Below are 18177 nucleotides of genomic sequence, written 5' to 3'. Positions count from 1 at the left end.
CACTTTTGCTCGATATGACCACCTTTTGCCTTAACTATGACCTTGAGACGGTCAAAAAACGAATCGCAAGCTGCCCTAATGTGACTTGCCGGTATTTTGGCCCACTCACGGACAATAGCTTTCTTCGGACCTTGCTCTCCAAAATAGCCCAGAGAGATTAATCCATTGGATTCGCATCTGGTGCATTCGAGAGCCATTGTGTGGTTGTAATGAAGTTCGGAACTTTGTTTTTCAGCCATTCTTGGTTCACTCGCGCTTTGTGAGACGTTCTGAGTCTTGTTGAAGCGTCCATGGTTTGCGACCGAAATGTTTGTTTGCCCACGGCCTCAAAGCAGTCTCCGGAACACCTTCCCGATAATATGTCGCATTTACTTTGACGCCAGGCTCGATGAAAACAATTGGAGAGCGCCCATCTGCGGTGACAGCGGCCCAAACCATTATTTGTGGCGGGTGCTGCCTCCTGGTGGCCAACCCATGACTTAGATTCTCGTATGAACGGTCGGTCAGGTAAACCCTATCATTTTGAGAGTTTACGAATTGCTCAATTGGAAAAATTTTTTCGTCAGAAAACACAATAATCAGAATTTGATTTTCGGCCAATATAAAGCAACTGCTTCACTATCTCACGTCTTACTTGTTGCTGCTTCGGTGTGAGATCATGGGCCTTTTGGAACTTGTAAGGCTTGGCCTTAAGCTCATTTTTCAATATGCGTCGGGTGCTGTCATTCAGCAAATTTATAAAAAGCTGATTCAAGTGCGACAGCTGCGCGAACGGTCTGAAGTTGGTTACACTTCGAGTGCCCTGTAAATATGTGTTTTTTCTTGTAGTAACCATAAATATAAATTTTTCGTTGGCATTTAAGTTCTAACATACTATATAATTCCTTACCTCGTGAAAGCTCCAAAGCTTTTCCTGTTAAAGCTTCAAAACGGTAATAGCAGACTAATAAATTTTCATTAGAAAAGATAAGTTAGCATTTTTAAGGATAACTGAATTCTGCTTCCACTACTTTTTTTAGTAACGTAGTTCAAAACCTCATTTAAAATAAAAAAAATATATATCTGTATCCAAATACTACATACATACATAGCTATAAAGTTGAATTCCTTCTTTACCAAACACACTCAAATGCAATCAGTTCACTTCTACGCTGTGACCAGTATGAGCTTATAATGAAAGCTCTAAAAACTTAAATCGCACATAACGCGCTCAGAAACAATAAAATTATAGTGAGTTTTTAACAGAAATGAGCTCATTATTTAATTTTATAGCAAACAATTTATTTTTTAGTGCCAGAGTTTTATTTTATTTTCCATTTAATGTAAACAACAGCAAGAACGGTCATTTGGCTGTGTTTATAGTCTTGTTTGAGGGCAATAAATCTGTACGTGTTTCATTCATTTATCACTTTGTTTATTCCACGCACGTCACTCAAATTCAGTCATATCAATCATAGGTGCAATAAAAACAGAGAACTTGCGAACTTTTAAACGAAAAATAGATTTTATTTCGCGATGTGCTCTTTGAATGAAACCTGTTACATTGGCGAGCATAATTCGATACGAGCTTGTTTACTTTCAAAAAATGTTGTTGTTGCTTGTGTGGGGGATAATAAAAGTTGAGATTAATATCCAGGCTGTAAAAGTATATTTTTTTTTTAAGTTAAATATCTGTTTAATTTAACTTAATGGGAATAAAGCGAAAAATTGGATGCATAGAGAAATCTCTATATATTATTGAAATCAGCAGAAATTTTGAAAGAATAATATTTATCTGTCACTACGATTTTATTTCGAAAAAAAATCTTTGAATGGCAGTAGTCAAAAGTAGTCAGACTGAAACTGTCACACGGATATCAAAACGCAACTGTCAAAATATTTAGAAGGCAACGCTCAAACGAATTTCAAATAGGTATCTGATAGATGTCTGATGATAACTGTCATAGGGACGTCAAATAGCAAACTGTCATTTGAATGTCCAAGGACAAGGTTAGAATAACTACAGCAGTGTAATTTAAAAAATATTAAATTTTTGCTTTAAAAATTTTGCTAAGAGAGATATATAAAAATATTACTCATACGCCATAGTCCACACATATTTTCTTCGCATTTTATGCTAATAAAAACTAATTTCCTGTATGAAACTGGTTTTATAACAAACTTGTTTCAATCAGTCTTTGAATTGTTAATCATCTTTATTTGACTTATTCTCAAAAACATTGTTTTGGAAACCCTCATTTGGCCACAACAGTGTTTTACCTACCACTTCACATTTTAACTGCTCGCATTTGAATTATACACCAAGCTCAATTGTTTTCACGTGCCTCTATTCCAGTCTACTCCACCGCACATACCATATTAGTTGTTTTGGATTGTGCTAAAGCCGCAGGGAACTTTGGGTAAATATTCGGCCTTACTACGGAATATGAGCGGTCGCCAGCTGTGAGTGCAGCAGAGACAGTAGTAAATGCTTCGCGTTCCACCAATTTGCCTATTTTCCGTTGGCTTTTGTTTTGTAATTGTGCTTCACATATATTGTACCCAAGAGAAATTCTCGTTATTTGTAATACATACGCATACATCACATAGATATGTATGTGCATATGTACATGCAAAATGCTATGATTGTGTGGGTAAATGGCTGCAATTTAAATATTTTCTTTTATATTTCATATTTTCGCTGCAATCACGGCACTTTTGCACATTTATGGCGTTTGATATTTGTGTTGCTATTTTAGTTTGCATGGAGATTTTTAGGTTTGACAGTATTAGAGGCTTGGCAAGTTGTGCTGTTAATTACCAGTAGTGTTATATAATGAATGAGCAATTTTTGTAAGCTCATTTTATGAAAGTTATTTGAGATTAGGTTATGTAGGATTGGGTTATTTGAGATCAGATTGTTGAATATAAAATAATTTCGGACAATCGTTATCTGAAGTTGTTCGAGATAGCAGACAGTCTGTCATCATTAATGAATATTTAAGTATGAGAGAACTCATGAATATTTGAGTATGAGAGAACTCACTTTTGACCAAAGACAGCGACGAGTTGATGATTCGGAGACGTGTTTGGAGAAGTTCAAGAATAAAACCGAATTTTTCCGTCAAAATGTGATAAAGGATGAAACATGGCACGATTCTTTAACTGCGAAGTTCAATCGACAGTTATGCGAATGGTCGGCATACGATGAACCCGCTCGAAAGATTGGAAAAACATAATAGTCAGCTGTGAAAATTATGGCGTCTGTTTGAGTTGCGCAGCGAATAATTTTCACTGACTTCCTTAAAAAGAGAAAGAACATCAACAGCGATTATTACATATTCTTATTAACCATGTAAAAGACGAAATCGCCGAAAAACGGCCGCATTTGAAGAAAAAGAAAGTTCTATTTCACCGAACAACGCTCCGTGTCACAATCAGTTACAAGACTGTGGCAAAAATTCATGAATTGCGCTTTGAATTGCTTCTTGATCCTCTGTATTCTCCAGATCTGACTTCCAGCGGCTATTTCCTGTTTTCAGATCTCAAACAAGTACCATTTGGGAAGAAATTTTCGTAGAATGAAGTGGTGATTACCGAAACTAAGGTCGTTTTTGCGGAAATCGACAAATCGTACCACAAAAATGGTATCAAATAGTTGGCGGGTCGCTATAATCAGTTGAAGTGCAATTACATATGTTCCGTAAAAAATAATTTTGCCACTAAAATGTGTTTTACTATGGTAAGGACTTTCCAATTGACCACTTCAATGAACCAGTTCTGATCAATTTTGATCAGATAGTATAACTTTAAAGCTTCAGCTAGAATGTTAATTTTCTCATTATTGAAACTAATTTGAACTTAAGCACATACAGCATCGTGTTATTTTTCTTATTTCAACGAGTTTTGGATGTCTAAAGATACGGGATACAAATAATTTTAAGCCTTGGTCCGGGCAAGTGCCCCACGGGACATTTTGCGGTGAAGATGACATGGATAAATTTATGTATTAATATGAACTGATGGAAACTGATTCTGGCTTGACTAAATATTTCTTATTTTCCTCTTGGTCCCTTAAATGAGACAAACATGGCAATCTATCAATAACTGCCGGAAAAACTGTTTGAAGTATTCAAATTACACATTTTATACAAAGGTAAATCTAAAGTAAGTGGAAATGTGCATCGTAGGCGTTTCTCGAATGGTTTGTAGTGTGTGTCTTGACTTTATTCAGCAAATATAGAAACCTATAAGGTTCAAGCCTTGGCTGAACACATTTGAATATCTATAATTTGAGATGTGAAAAAAGTAAGATTCCAGAGAGATATGAAGCCAAATTAACTATGACTCTCAACATCTTCGGATCAATATGACTCAACAACATTATTTGGTGATAAAGTGCTCAGCAATTGTAGCCACAGTAAGACAGTAAAACAGAGACAGTTTGCCACCAGGTTTGTAACACCCAAAAGGAAATATCAGAGACCACATAAAGTATATATGCAAATGATCAGCGTGAGGAGCTAAGTCGAATTGGCCTTATCCATCTGTCTGTCCGTCCGTCGCTATATATGCGATCCAGTCCCTCAGTTTTGAGATATCGATCTGAAATTTCGCTCTCGTGCTTTTCTCAACAAGAAACTGCTCATTTGTCGGAACGACCGATATCGAACCACTATAACATAAAGCTGCCATACAAACTAAACGATCGGCATAAGCTGCTTGTATTGAAACTTTTTGCCTTGATAGGATATCACGCAATTTGTCTCGGATTATTAACACTTATGTTTGTATATTGCTTCGGTGCAGTCGAAGTCAACATTTTCTAAGTTTTCTACTTTCTTAAACAAATGAGTAGCAACAATAAATTAAGATACTCTCTATAATCTATTAATGTGTTGACCATATGAGCAAAAAAGCGAAAATAAATTTATTTTTTCTGTTCTGCTTATTTCCTTCCTGTTCAGAACAAATTAACTAACCGTTTGTGCTAATTAAGTCACCGGCTACAATGCAACGCTAGTTCATTATATTCCAATTATTATAGCAATTACATTAATTAACGGACAATACATACGCAAATATTTACAAACTGAAAATGAATGTGACTCGCACTTGTATTGGAGCATATACATATACACATAACTAGGATATGTCTGTGCAGCAGGCATAAAGGAGTAAATACATGTGCGCTCAGTAAAAAAGTAAATATGTACATGTATATGTGTACATACATATATAAAGTAAATATAAATATAAATATAAATGTGGCAGCACACACACATAATAATACACCGACAATACTACGAAATTTCTTAGCAGTTCTGGTATATTTGCGGCATTATTCGCTTACTGAAAGGTTTTGGGTATATTCCTAAACTTTTTTTATGTCCAAAAACCCTCATTCGAAACACACTTTAATTTAATTTCAAATTTTATTCCTTATTTTTATATTTTTAAAACATTGTTTTAGTGCTCTCACTCTCTCTCTAGCTGATTTTACACATTTGCACTCGTCTATACCGAAGTCTCAACAAATTGTGAATTGTCCGTTGGTCGTTTGTTGGATTATGGCAACTGATAATTTTACTTAAAAATTTTAGTTTTTCAAATTTGTTTGTTGTTTTTTTGTTGTTTATTGTGCACAATATTTTTGGCATTTATATTTCCGCTTGCTTATTCTGCTAGATTTTTATGGCACTTATTTATGCGAACTCTAATTTATTAGCAGCAGCCCATGAACATCTTGATTTATTCACGTGCGCAGAATTGCAATTTCATTTTCGTTTTTATTTTTAATTTTTAATAGCTTTCAATTTTCAATTTTCGAATTTTATTAGTTTTCTGCGAATGTTTGCAGGCTTTATTTGCATAATTTATAGATCTTGCAATCATTTTCTTCACATTTATTTCGCATGAAGAGCAAAGGTGGTTCTTGATTGTTTGAAATGTTTGGTCTAATTATTGAATCCATTTCGATTGATAAACCTACTTATTCGATTTAATTCTATTTCGATGCGGAATGAATGACTAGACTCATAAAAAAATAATATTTTCAGTGCTATATGTATAAGAAAGCGGTAATATTTGCTTTATTTTAGGGTACTTTTGAAATTTTTTAGTAGCTATCATAGTGACAATTAAAATAATCTGCGAAAACCTTATTGGGAGCAACGTTGGAAAATCATAGATATTTATAACTAAACTCTTACGAAGAGCTTGAGAAATATAATTAATAGAAATATATCTTGATAGTTCAATACTGAGGAAGATTGAGGATGTTGCCTTATATTGCTACAAAGGATTGAATGAGAAGCATTGAATATTGTTTTATGATGTAATTTCCTCTTCGAAAGCGCACAGTAAAGCCATGCTCCGTAAACAGCTCGAACGTGTCCAAAGAAGGGCTTTCATTGGCAGCAGGGGTGCACTACGTACAATATCAACGATAGTAATTAATATCCTTTTACACATAACAGCCGGTAGGTACATTGCTGCGAGAGTTGCTATCAGACTTTACGAAACCGGACACATTAAGGGCCCTATAAAACGACACTCCATAACCTTCTATCACTTCAACTGCAGTCCTAACAACATGAACGCCGTCGCAGAATCTATTTCTAGTTGTATATTCTCCATGCGCAGAGATATATGGGTGGTTTGGAACCGCTGTAGAAGAGGTGCAGTGAGCTTTTTCGCGGATAGTTCGAAGCTAAAGGTGAATGTTAGAGGAAGAGTTTTTCTTTTTGAGCTCTCAATGAACCCTTGCTTCAGACTTTCAGATCACTTTAATGCCTTTTTAGCAGAAGTGGCTGAAGTTAAGGTAGCAGCAACCCTTCTCCAAATTGCAACTACTTTCAAGAAATAACACAGTCGTAATACAGGCCACGAGCTCGAGCTGACAGTCGAGTGAAACTAGTATGGAAGTATCCGGAACGAACCCGGATTTATTATCCGGTCAAAGACTGTCAACTGTGTAGAATTCTGCCGCTACAATAATAATACTCATAACAGCAGTGTGGAAATGTACAAATCATTAGCAGTGGCATCAAGCTACTTCCATATTAGACTTGGTTGGATGATAAACACAGTGATAAAGACGATGAGCCTCTAAGTGAAGGCACACTTAACAAAATACAGCTTAGGAGTCCGTTCCTGCCCTCTTGTATTCCGGTGCTGGATCTAGAAACCTTGCGTGTGCTTAGAAAGCGTTAGTCAACGGCTAGCAAATGTGCGCTTGCGAAAACTTTCTGCATCAAAGTGGAACGTAAGAGTTCTATGAATTACTTACTCTTAGCAAGGTCTTAATAATGCGAGTTCAAACCAGAAACTGGCCTTTTGGCAGCCATGGAAGAAGATAAGGTGAAAAGAACAAAATATTTTCGCAGCTTTTGTCAGACTAAGGTTGCAGCTCCTAGGTTGTCATACCTTCTACGAACCAGATGAATTGGTTGGAAATGAAACTGCATTGATCGATAAATTTGTGGCAGGCTCAAGATGCAATGCCGATATGTGATGGTCTTATTGATCCATTCTTTGTAACTTTAGATATAACAACGAATCGCCACTAACTTTTAAAATGGCATTATTTGTAGCTTCATGAATTTCAGGCTATTTACCTAACTTATCTTTCATTTTTCGATCGAAGCTATTTTACCCCGCATGATTCAAGGAATTTAGAGTTTCCATAACAATATCTAGTATCTAGATGCTAATTAAATCCAACTAAATGGTGGAACAACTCAAAGAGAACCTGAAGTCATCGCTTCATTGGAACGAACTTTTATTCAGAGATTAACAAAATTATAATTTTGTAAAATATTCGACTAAAAACTGAAAATTCGGCAGTAAAATTGGTAGATTCGGACATACATATACATATATATGTTCCAGGATTTCGCTATGAGCATCTTGGCGATTTTTGTTGCACTCTCTTAGCTCTCACACCGATTTGAGACATATTTGGTGGCCAGCACTTTTGCATGAAATAAAGGGAATCAGTTCATGCACCCAAAGTTAACTCAAAAGGATATAATAGCATTAATTTTTTCGATTAACTATTCCAAGTTTATATTGGTCTGAATGCGCGATTTCTGAACAAAATTAGTTGAGAATCTTACATGGATGGCATTAGTTTACATCCTCCTCTACTCCTTGTATAACCAGTATACTTATTTCGATCTGCCCAGTTAACTTTGGATTGGAAGTACCATATCTTAGCTCTTCCATAATCGTTTATGAAACCTTTTTTTATATAACATTCGAGTACTTTCAAATATAAATATTAAAAAAATAAATTTTTAAAATTTAAAATTCCAAAAAGGGCAGTATGTGACAACCCAAAATATTGCAAAATGTGAACAAAGAAACCCTTTTGATGCGCAAGGCTCTGCTTATGTATATGCCAGCCCATAAATGCCACCAAGAATGACACAAATTATGCATTCGCATGGTTTTCAACTTCTTACGGCTCTTTTTGCTTTTTATAAGCGGCTTTTATAAAAATTAAAATCCGCCCATGCCACGTTTTTTTTTATTTTTTTGTTTGTCTTTTGCGTTATGCGCGTTTTTCCACCCTTCTGGCGTTGACTGAGTGAATGATGACATGCAAACTAGGGATTTCATGTTTTTCGCTTGTTTTGTTTGCATTTGCACTTGAGTTCGCCCAAACAAATATATGCAGCATATTTTACAACAAGACTAACGGTTGCGGATTTTGCAAGCTTTTGTCTCGCGTAGTAAAAAATCAATAATTGAAAATATGAATTATCTGTGGATTTCAAGGACACGCCGCAAGGCTTAGTTGGTTTTTGGCATAAATCCTGCCGAGCCGAATGCCAGGCATTTTTAATTTTTGGCAGCGGCTTGTGGCGCAAATTATTATAGTAAATCATTTAATTCAACAGAAATGCTGCAATGTTCGCTGGCTTTTGATGTTGATTACTAACGTAAAGGTTGAGTTCGAAAAAGTTACTCATACGCCAAGGAGAATGGCGGTGAACGAATTTTTATACAGAAATGTTTAGTTTTTGAAACAAATTTTCCTTTTTAGGAAAGCTTTTAATTGTTTTCACACAACATTTAATCTAACAAAACTACAACAAAAACAATATAAGTGTGGAGTAAGTGAATATTACTCATACGCCATGGTGACTTATAAATAATGTAAATAATGTGTTTCTATAAACCAACATTTTGTTTTGGAAAAACATGATATTTTTTACATATTTTTCAAATTTAAGTCGTATTTATGGAAATGGAGCTATATAACGGTTTTAGTAAAACCAAGTGAACCTTATGTATAAATATTAGGTTATATTTTTAACTATAATAGACTTCAATTTTATGTGAAAACAAGCAAAAACGTTAACTGCGGCTACACGGCAGCTATAGTATAGTATATAGTCCTTCAGAGAAGCATTTCTTACAACATAAAACGGTATAAGAAGATCTTTATACCGACTTGGATTGATAATTTTGTATGGCAGCTATATGCTATAATGGTCCGATCTGATTAATATTTTGGGAGATTATAGTGTTACGTTCAACAATAATGTGTGCCAAATTTTGTGAAGATAACTTGTCAAATAAAAAAGTTTTCCATACAATAAGTTAATTTGGCCAGTTTGTACTACATACATGACATTATTGTCCGATTTGAACAATTTGGTATGAAATTGTGGCATTGATAAAAATATCTCATCAAATAACACAAAATATACAACAAAATTGCAAAAAATTATGAAAAGTTTGAGTAAAGAAATGTTGCTCATACGCCATGGCGGAGAATATGAATATTTTTTTTTAATCTTTTAGTCTTTAGTATTCCTAGGGAGAAATATTCTTGGAAATCAATGATAAAAAAAATAAAATTAACTTGTAACCCCCATTTTTATACGAAAACACTCAGAACAATATCTAGGATGAAACTGCATAGAAAACCAATTACACAAAACACTCACCTTAAAAATTCAGCATATTAAACATAAAACTTTCTCCATCCAAGCTATAACTTGACTTTCTTCTACACTTTTTACTTTCATATTCCATGCCCATACAAATAAAGGCGTCATCAATCGTGGCGATTCGTTTCGACGTCGCCGCTCGCGCAGCAACAGTTTGGCACCGGTGAGCCCCATACACCCGCGTCTGGGTGGCGGTGGCGGCATTGGCGGCAGTGTTGGTGGTGGCATTAATGGCGATTACACGGGCGCACAGGATGAACCGCAACAACAACAGCCGGTCGAAGTGTTTCGCGTAGATATGCTCGGTGCATCTGGCGTTGGCAAACAGGCGTTGATCCAGCAATTTCGAACGTCAGACTGCATTAATGCATACGATGGACCAGGTGAGTGGTAGAAAAAATAGATAAAAAATATAGTTTAAGAAATTTGTATTGAAATTTAAGTAAAATGGGAGAAAAATATAGGAAATTAGTTGCTTCAAAAATCTCAAGTATTGAAGATTGATAAGGCTGTAGGTTACATAGTCTAATATATCGTCACTTAAAATGCAAAACAACGTATCATCAAAAAAAAACTCGAAAATCGCTGTCAGGTATTATAAGCAATATACAAACATTTTATAACCAAAACTCTATTTTGTTTCAATATGAGTGTATGATAACCAATATATACCCAATATATAACCAATTTATAACCAAAACTCAAATCTTATGAAAATAGATGAAGTTATTTTGCATTTTAGGTGACGATATGCAAGTAACAACAAGAAAAAAAGGACTTCGACCGTACGCCAGCTATAATATGCTTCACAGGTGCAATTTATATGACATCTATAAGAAATAGCGGTTCCATCTGAACTATTTGCTCGGTGATCTTACCTTTGACTTAGATAATAATTTACGCTAAATTTCGTGAAGATACATAGTCAAATGAAACAGTTTTTCATACAAGAACTTGATTTTGAGCGTTCAATTTGTATGGCAGCTATATGCTATAGTGGCCCGATCTGAACAATTTTTTCGAAAATAGTATATTTGTCTTAGAAAATACTTCACGCCGAATTTCTTGCAGATATCTTATCAAATAGACAAGTTTTCCATACAAAAATAAGTTGATTTTTGGTCATTTGTATGGCTGATATGTAGTCCAATATCGGCTTTTTGGTGCCAGAAAAAAATAGAAAGAGGAAAGCTAGCTAAGGATTGTGAAGCTATTGTTTCGATGACGAATCTGTCGAATCTCAATAGGACCAATGAAGCAAAACTAAAGAGCCACAATCGAAAATTGCATTGTTGAAAAAGCACAGGACACAACAAAATCTATTTATTAGAAGTGCAGTGCCCTAATATTCATATGTTTATAATTATTTGTTTATTTTTCTCGTAAATCATCAATATATCAATAGCTTAAAATACCAATAACTTTCGAAATAATATTAAAATTAGCAGTTTCGCAATGCTTAAAGCACCCGCAACATTTAAAAAGTAAGCAATAAGCACAAAAATCCGCAAAACCGCAATTAAAATTTCATTTCAAATGGATTCTATTAAAACTAAACAAAATTTTAATTGCCATAAATTTTAATGCCACATGCAATACCGTTTTGTAGCTGTGAATTTTGTGAGCCAATATAAATCAAAAATAATTTCACTTAACACCTGATGCAACCGCAACCAAGCGAATGCATATACCGTTATGAAATGGTGAGCAGCTGCGACTACTAATGCCGCTTAAACCCAACACCCACCAGCCACATAACGCGCGCCGCACATAATTGCCACACACAGTGTGCTGAGGATGTGCTCACTGCAACTGGAAATTGAATTACAAATCTGACACACGCACACACAGACAAATGCATGGTGGCGCATGTGAATGCTGGCAATGAAAAATAATTTGATTAAATTGTCACTCATACGCCCGGGTGTGGCTGACTGCCGCTGGTTGTGGTCATTGCATTATCAACGCACCGCTGTTAAGCATATTTAATTTTAATACAGTATAATTGGTGGCAAATCTATGCATGTGTGTGAGTGTGTGTCTGTATATAAGTGTATGTGTGTGCGTGTGGATTTTTTGCTTGCTAAGGCAGTGACGTGTTGACCACACAACTTTTGCAGTGGTTTATGGACGAACGCCTCGTTTTCAGCTGCAGAGATTGCCTGTCAGGCACAAATAAGCACATACATACAGACATGCATATATACTATATACATACATGCATGCATGTGCCATATAAAATGTATCTGCTGCTATTTTCATGCAAATTATCCACCACAGTAATCAATTTATCAATTACTCAGCCACAAGATTTATGTGCACAAATTGGCGTGCTGCTGTGATGACATACATACATACGCGTATATATAGTATATATACAACAGCAGTGACCACAAGTGAAGAGTATCTGTCTGAGCAGTCAATTTTCAGGCAATTTACTCACTTTTTTCATATCGGTCAACTATATTTTGTTAATTTTCCCATCATTATTGTTTTTGTTGCTGTATTTATTGTAAAAAAAAAAACATTAATTTTCGTTGTATAAACAAATCAGCGCATGTCACTCACTACTTTCAAGGTCATGTGACTTTGCCACACCTTTTGACACTTTGAACTTCTTCCTCTGTTATTATAAAAGTCATTTCCAGTTCTGCTAAAAAACGTCTCCCCATTTCTCTTTTCTTTAGTAATTTTTCTAATTTCATACCACAAAATTTTTATTTAATTTTTTTTTTTTGCAGAATGCGATGTTGCGGAGCAGAATATTTCAATAATTCTAAATGGCATCGAATCGGAATTGAAGTTCTCCACGGGACAACAGGATAACAAGGTGAGTGCAATGGTGCAGGAAGCCTTTGTAGCAAGCTAATTGAGTGTAATATTGTGAGCGCTGAAAGCGTTTGCATAGAGAAAAGGTGTAGAAATTGCAAGGACAAGCAGTTTCATGATTGCTTTTCTTTTGACTGTCGAATGAGTTCAGTGTTTTGCTGAATTGACGCTAATTGATTGCGATTCGGTGAATTCGACAGTGATTGGAAAGCGATTGCAAAGAGAAGGTAGGGACAATTAGTAGTGGGTGTTTCTTGTAATATTATACTATAAAATAAACCACACCTGGTGCTAAACATAACATTATTTTCTTAAAGAAATTTTTTTTAAAGGGTTATATATCCATTTTGCAACTTGTTGCTGCAGAATTTATTAGTTTTGTTTACGGTAGTTTGCATCACCTAAAACTAATCGAATTAGATATAGGGTTATAGGGTTATATAACCTACATATACTGTATATAAAAGACCATGATGACGAAACGAGATGAACTCCGGGTGACTATCCCTTGTCTACCAGTGCAAGCTGTAAGATATCTTGATGAAACTAGGTACCTAGGAAGTTCGGCCGAAATCGGACAAAAAACAACGACTTCCTATAAAATACAACTTTAAATTATATGTATCAGATTCATTCACTTTCCTGCATGCAAATCAAGTATGAAATCAAGTTTTATATTATCAAGCACTCCAACACTTGCGCTGCCGCCCTACAGCCCAGATGTGGCCTCCGGCTTTTTTTGTTTCCTTGCCTGAAAAGGCCGATGAAAAGCAAGCATTTTGAGACGACAGAGGGAATCCAAGCAGCATGCAACTCAGCTCTCAAGGCTATTCCGGAGAATGCCTTCCGTGACGCCCTCAATGCTTGGAAATCGCGCTGGTAGCGCTGCATCGACGCAAAAGTAGCCTTTTTGAAAGTTTTTAAAGAATCGTAACGATTGGTTCAATAAATTTTTCTAAATCGACTCAGTCCTATTGCTCTCCGGACAATAACATAGTACAAATATTAAGAAAAAAGGTCAACGAACCCAAATACTAACAATGGTTGCTGACTTGGCTAAATGCAAGCAAATGTTGTGAACTTAGCTAAATGTAAACAAAACGGACATAGTCCTCATAAAACGTAAATAAAGGGGTCATTAACCTCTCAAAAACGTAAAAAAAGGTCATTGACTCCATAAAATGTAAACAAAAGGTTCAGTGACACAAAATGTAAAATGTTTTTTGACTTTACTGTAAATGTAAAAAATGGTTGTGAACTTGGCTAAATGTAAACAAAAAGGTCATAATGTAAACAAAAGGGTCGGTGACCCTAAATATAAATAATGATTGTTAACTTTGCCAAATATAAACAAAATTATCATTAACCTCTTAAAGTGTAAACAAAGGGGTTGTTCGAGAAAATCGCATTTAAAGTTTTTGAAACCGAAGTAAATGAAACACTAAGTAAATAAATTCCTACAAATACACTCATAACTCCCAAACTATTTTTGGGATACATTTCAAATTTTCGGAGAAAGATATTCTCGAATATATGTACATTTATATGTATATGGAAGATTCGAATTTTTTGGAAACTCAAATGTGGGTTTAACCCCTTTATTTGCAGCTATTGATATCAGATAAGCTTTGAAAAACACAGTCATGCTAACCTGGAAAATTGGTGCTATTTGACGAGCATCTTGAGCGAAACAAACTTATGCAGTTTGACTGCCTTTGGAGCCACCGAACAGTCGGGCGTTGCTTGCGAGCTAACATTTATTGGTGTTTTTCACAAGTTCAGATCTTTCACGATCAGCACAAGGAAATCTGAACCTTGTCAGTTTTTAAACTAAGTTTCTCAAGCTTATCAAAATCCAAAGTAGTTTCTTAGGTGGTCTTTAAGTTAGCTCGCATTTATCTGAATATTTTAGAATTAGTTCCCATTTCTTGGCAAAATTTTTAAGCTGTAAATAAATGTACTTTTCCACAGAAAACCCCTAGCCAGTAGCGTGTCGAACAATCCATTTGTCTGAAATGGACCAGAGACCTATTTTTTTTTTTTTTGCAAAATGAGAAAAGTGCGTCACCACTTTTACATTAAGAACTCATTCGCTCAGCAGTTCGTTGCATAAAGTTCAAAACATGCATAGTTTGTCTCTTTCAAATTACTCTACTAAAACTACTTCGGGCACAGCATATGTGAAACCACATTCATAAATGAAAAATGGAAGAAATCTCGCACACACCTGAAAATCACAACTGCATGCGAGCAACCTGTTCACCGATTTTGCGAATTTTGTCATTTTCAAATGGCTTTGCACTCGTTTGTCCCTCCAAAAATGACACACCTGTCAAAATTATTGGCCCTTCAAACCAAATTTCCGTTTGCCGTTTATCGCAATGTGTCCACTCGCTTCTCACTGGCGGGCATACAAAAGCACATATGCTAATCACAAAAGCCAAAGCAAACAGCAATCGACAACAAAAGCAATAAGAGCAACCAAAGCACAAACAGCACGCATCAACGTTGACAGGCGAGGATTAGCAAATGTTTGTGTGCATGTGTATGTGTCAAAATACATACACCTGCACATATTGCCAAACCAGAGAAACAAAGTAGCAAGCCCCACAGCGCTTTGGTGGTCGCAAATATTTGGCAAAATGCGTTTGGTAACTAGCGGTGAATGCATTTGAGGGGAGTAAAGGAGAAGTATGTGCTTTTGCGCTTTGTAATGATAGTGGTTTATCAAACTCGCGTAGCCAGTTATGTGTGAAATATCAAGTTGAGTTGAAGCTCACTTGCGCATTTACTGTCAGCTAGACGTGAATAATGAGCTAAGTATAAACAGACCTATTCCGAAATACGAGGTATAATTGTTAGGTTTTCAAACTATCAAATATTTTATTTTGGCTTAATGAGGGTAAAGAAGTAGTCTAGCGCTTAGGTTTCTTATACGTATTTCTTCTCATTAGTCCTCTTAGCTCGGAACTCACTTGAAGCGACACACTCAAAGCTTTCGACTATGACTACCCTAATTATTGCTGAATTCTAACATATATGTAAAGTAAAAGAAGAGACTCTCGCATACGAGAAGCGTTTCATGTGAGATCAAATAATCTGTACAACTGTTTCGAAAACATACGTATTGTTTGAGAAACCACCTTTTATAAAAAATACGAATTCATAAAATTAAGTTCCAATATAAAGAGCTTGTTTCGGTGCTTCAAAATAGGCTTCAGTTCTGGCGATCAACTCTTAATTTCACAAAAATTTCTTCTGAGCGCGCATTCTTTTGAAATCTGAGAACAGGAAGTAGTCGCTGGGAGTCATATCTGGAATATACGGTCGATGTGAAAGCAATTCGAAACCCATTCATGGATTTTTGCCATCGTTTTCATTGACTTCTGACATGGTGCGTTGTCTTGGTGAAACAAAACTTTTCTTTCTTGAAATGCAGCTGATTTCGGCTTTCAAACGGGTTTAATAACGCTATGGATCGCTGTTGATGATCCTTCTTTTTTTAAGTTAGTCAATAAAGATTGCACATGCACTTGCCAACCGACTTTTGCGTTTTTCTACGCTTTGGAGCGGGTTCTTCGTGTGCAGTGCGGATAAGTTTCAGTTGGACTTCGGTGTGAAATAATGAAGCCATGTTTCATCCAGTATCACATATCGACGCAATAACACTTGAACATCTTCAAACACTGCTCCAAATCACCATCTCCTCATGGTTTTTCTTCAAAAGTGAGCTCGCACGGCATCCACTTTGCACAGATATTCTCATTGCCAAATATTCGTGACTGTTACAATGTACAGGTTCAGTTGATATCTTTAGAGTGCCTGCTATCTCGAACAATTTCACTTTACGTTGATCCAAAACTATTTTGTGGACTTTTGTGATTTTTTCGTGGGTGGCATCCTTTTTTGAGTGTCCAAAGCCTATTTCGAAGGCAATGATATATGTAAAAGTATACTGGTTTGATCCGATTTTTCTTGCTAAAAATAGTATAAGAAATTTAAAATTAAAAAAAAAATGCATCGTTCATCAACTTGAAGCGCAATAAATACGAAAATAGCAGCAATAAAAGCACATTAAGCACAATCCCTCACAAATGCACTTCAGATTACTCAAACCATTCGTCAAATGGGAAAAAATTGAAAATCACAGCAAACAGAAATCGAATCGCAGACGATATATCGTCGTACTTAAACCGTTATTTGTCTCAGACATGGCCGCAGACACATCGAATTGATTGCGCTGAAACTGCAAATCACATTTATGTACCTCTGATCGGCCAATGGGGGGCATTAATAATGCAGACGGAACGTTGAGTGCGAGCGTGTTGGCCCAATGCCAATTGTGAAAATACGACGTAGTAGAAACATATATATACTATATATTTATACAGAAACATAGATCAACCGCAGAAGCAACGAAACAGACGAATGATGACGTCAGCTGAAATATTTTTGAGACAATAAGTGAAGTGACGCTGCACAAAATGCAAAACAATGACAACCAAAGCAAATTTCGACAATGCCACAATCGCCAAATAAAGATATTCAGCGGAATATTCAGCAAAATGCGAAAACAGAAAACACCGCACAGGGGTACGATTCGTTAGCATTTTAGCGACACAGCTTGCAACACGTTGCCGTGGCGAGGCAGTCAAGTGTTATAGAGGTTAGCAAGCAAAAAGCAGAATATTTTATATTTTTCAACAAATGCAAACGTGAGTTGGAAATTTAAGCGGCACACAGACACAACCATGGACATAAATATTTATTATGCAATTTTAGAAGGAGTTGGTGGCACGAAATGCGTTCAAGCGCATGACAAAAGGTCTGCGTAGGCCTACAAATAAGCTGTGCACAGGTGGCATCGTTGGAAATACGCTGCATTGTTGCTATTAAAGGTTCGCTTGGTCGTAAATTACGAGTATCATGCCATATTTTTTGTTTCCAACTTCAAAAAGGCGCATTTTTTACGCATTCGCTCACTTTTTCACTTTTTTAGGAGTAGTTTTTGTAAGCCTACCAAAGCATATAGTCCCGGCATGACTTTAACAATTTGCATAACTAAATTTCTTAGCAAAATGGTAAAAGGAGTGTGTATGCCTTAAAACAATATTGCTTTCAAATACACTCAGGTTTGACACAAAACATTACAAACACGATAATAATAATGGTTTACAAGTGATGTTTAATCGAAGCTGGAATAGTAATATTCCCATAAAAGCGCTGAAAACTATATAGACAGTTATTATATGTGACCTGGTCTACGAAAAGGGAGCTAACGTGCGAAAACTAGTTTTCTGGGAAAAGCTGTTAAAAATAATCGTCAGTTTCTCGTTATCTCATTAATTGTTCTCCTTTTTTTCGGCACCTAAGCCCCCTTTCCGTAGACCAGGTCACATATATT

General features: G+C 35.8%; 1 protein-coding gene and 1 long non-coding RNA gene across 4 annotated transcripts in view; one reads left to right on the top strand and one right to left on the bottom strand.

The window, feature by feature from the left end:
- LOC126755221 (uncharacterized) overlaps positions 1–10057 on the bottom strand; it is a 101487-nt gene extending 91430 nt beyond the window's left edge. Inside the window, exon 1 of the long non-coding RNA XR_007666470.1 lies at positions 9942–10057. This is a non-coding gene — a long non-coding RNA (uncharacterized LOC126755221). The remainder of the gene's footprint in view (positions 1–9941) is intronic.
- LOC126755219 (GTP-binding protein RAD) overlaps positions 1–18177 on the top strand; it is a 158700-nt gene that overhangs the window by 131744 nt on the left and 8779 nt on the right. For all 3 annotated transcript variants that reach the window (XM_050467623.1, XM_050467624.1, XM_050467622.1), the window contains 2 exons: positions 10046–10327; positions 12686–12774. In XM_050467623.1, the coding sequence (XP_050323580.1) occupies positions 10046–10327; positions 12686–12774 (371 nt within the window). The remainder of the gene's footprint in view (positions 1–10045; positions 10328–12685; positions 12775–18177) is intronic.

This window comes from Bactrocera neohumeralis, chromosome 4 (genome assembly GCF_024586455.1).
Source record: "Bactrocera neohumeralis isolate Rockhampton chromosome 4, APGP_CSIRO_Bneo_wtdbg2-racon-allhic-juicebox.fasta_v2, whole genome shotgun sequence".
Classification (NCBI taxonomy): Eukaryota; Metazoa; Arthropoda; class Insecta; order Diptera; family Tephritidae; genus Bactrocera; species Bactrocera neohumeralis.
Note: the sequence above shows the minus strand (reverse complement) of the source record. Positions and strands in the feature narration are given on the sequence as shown.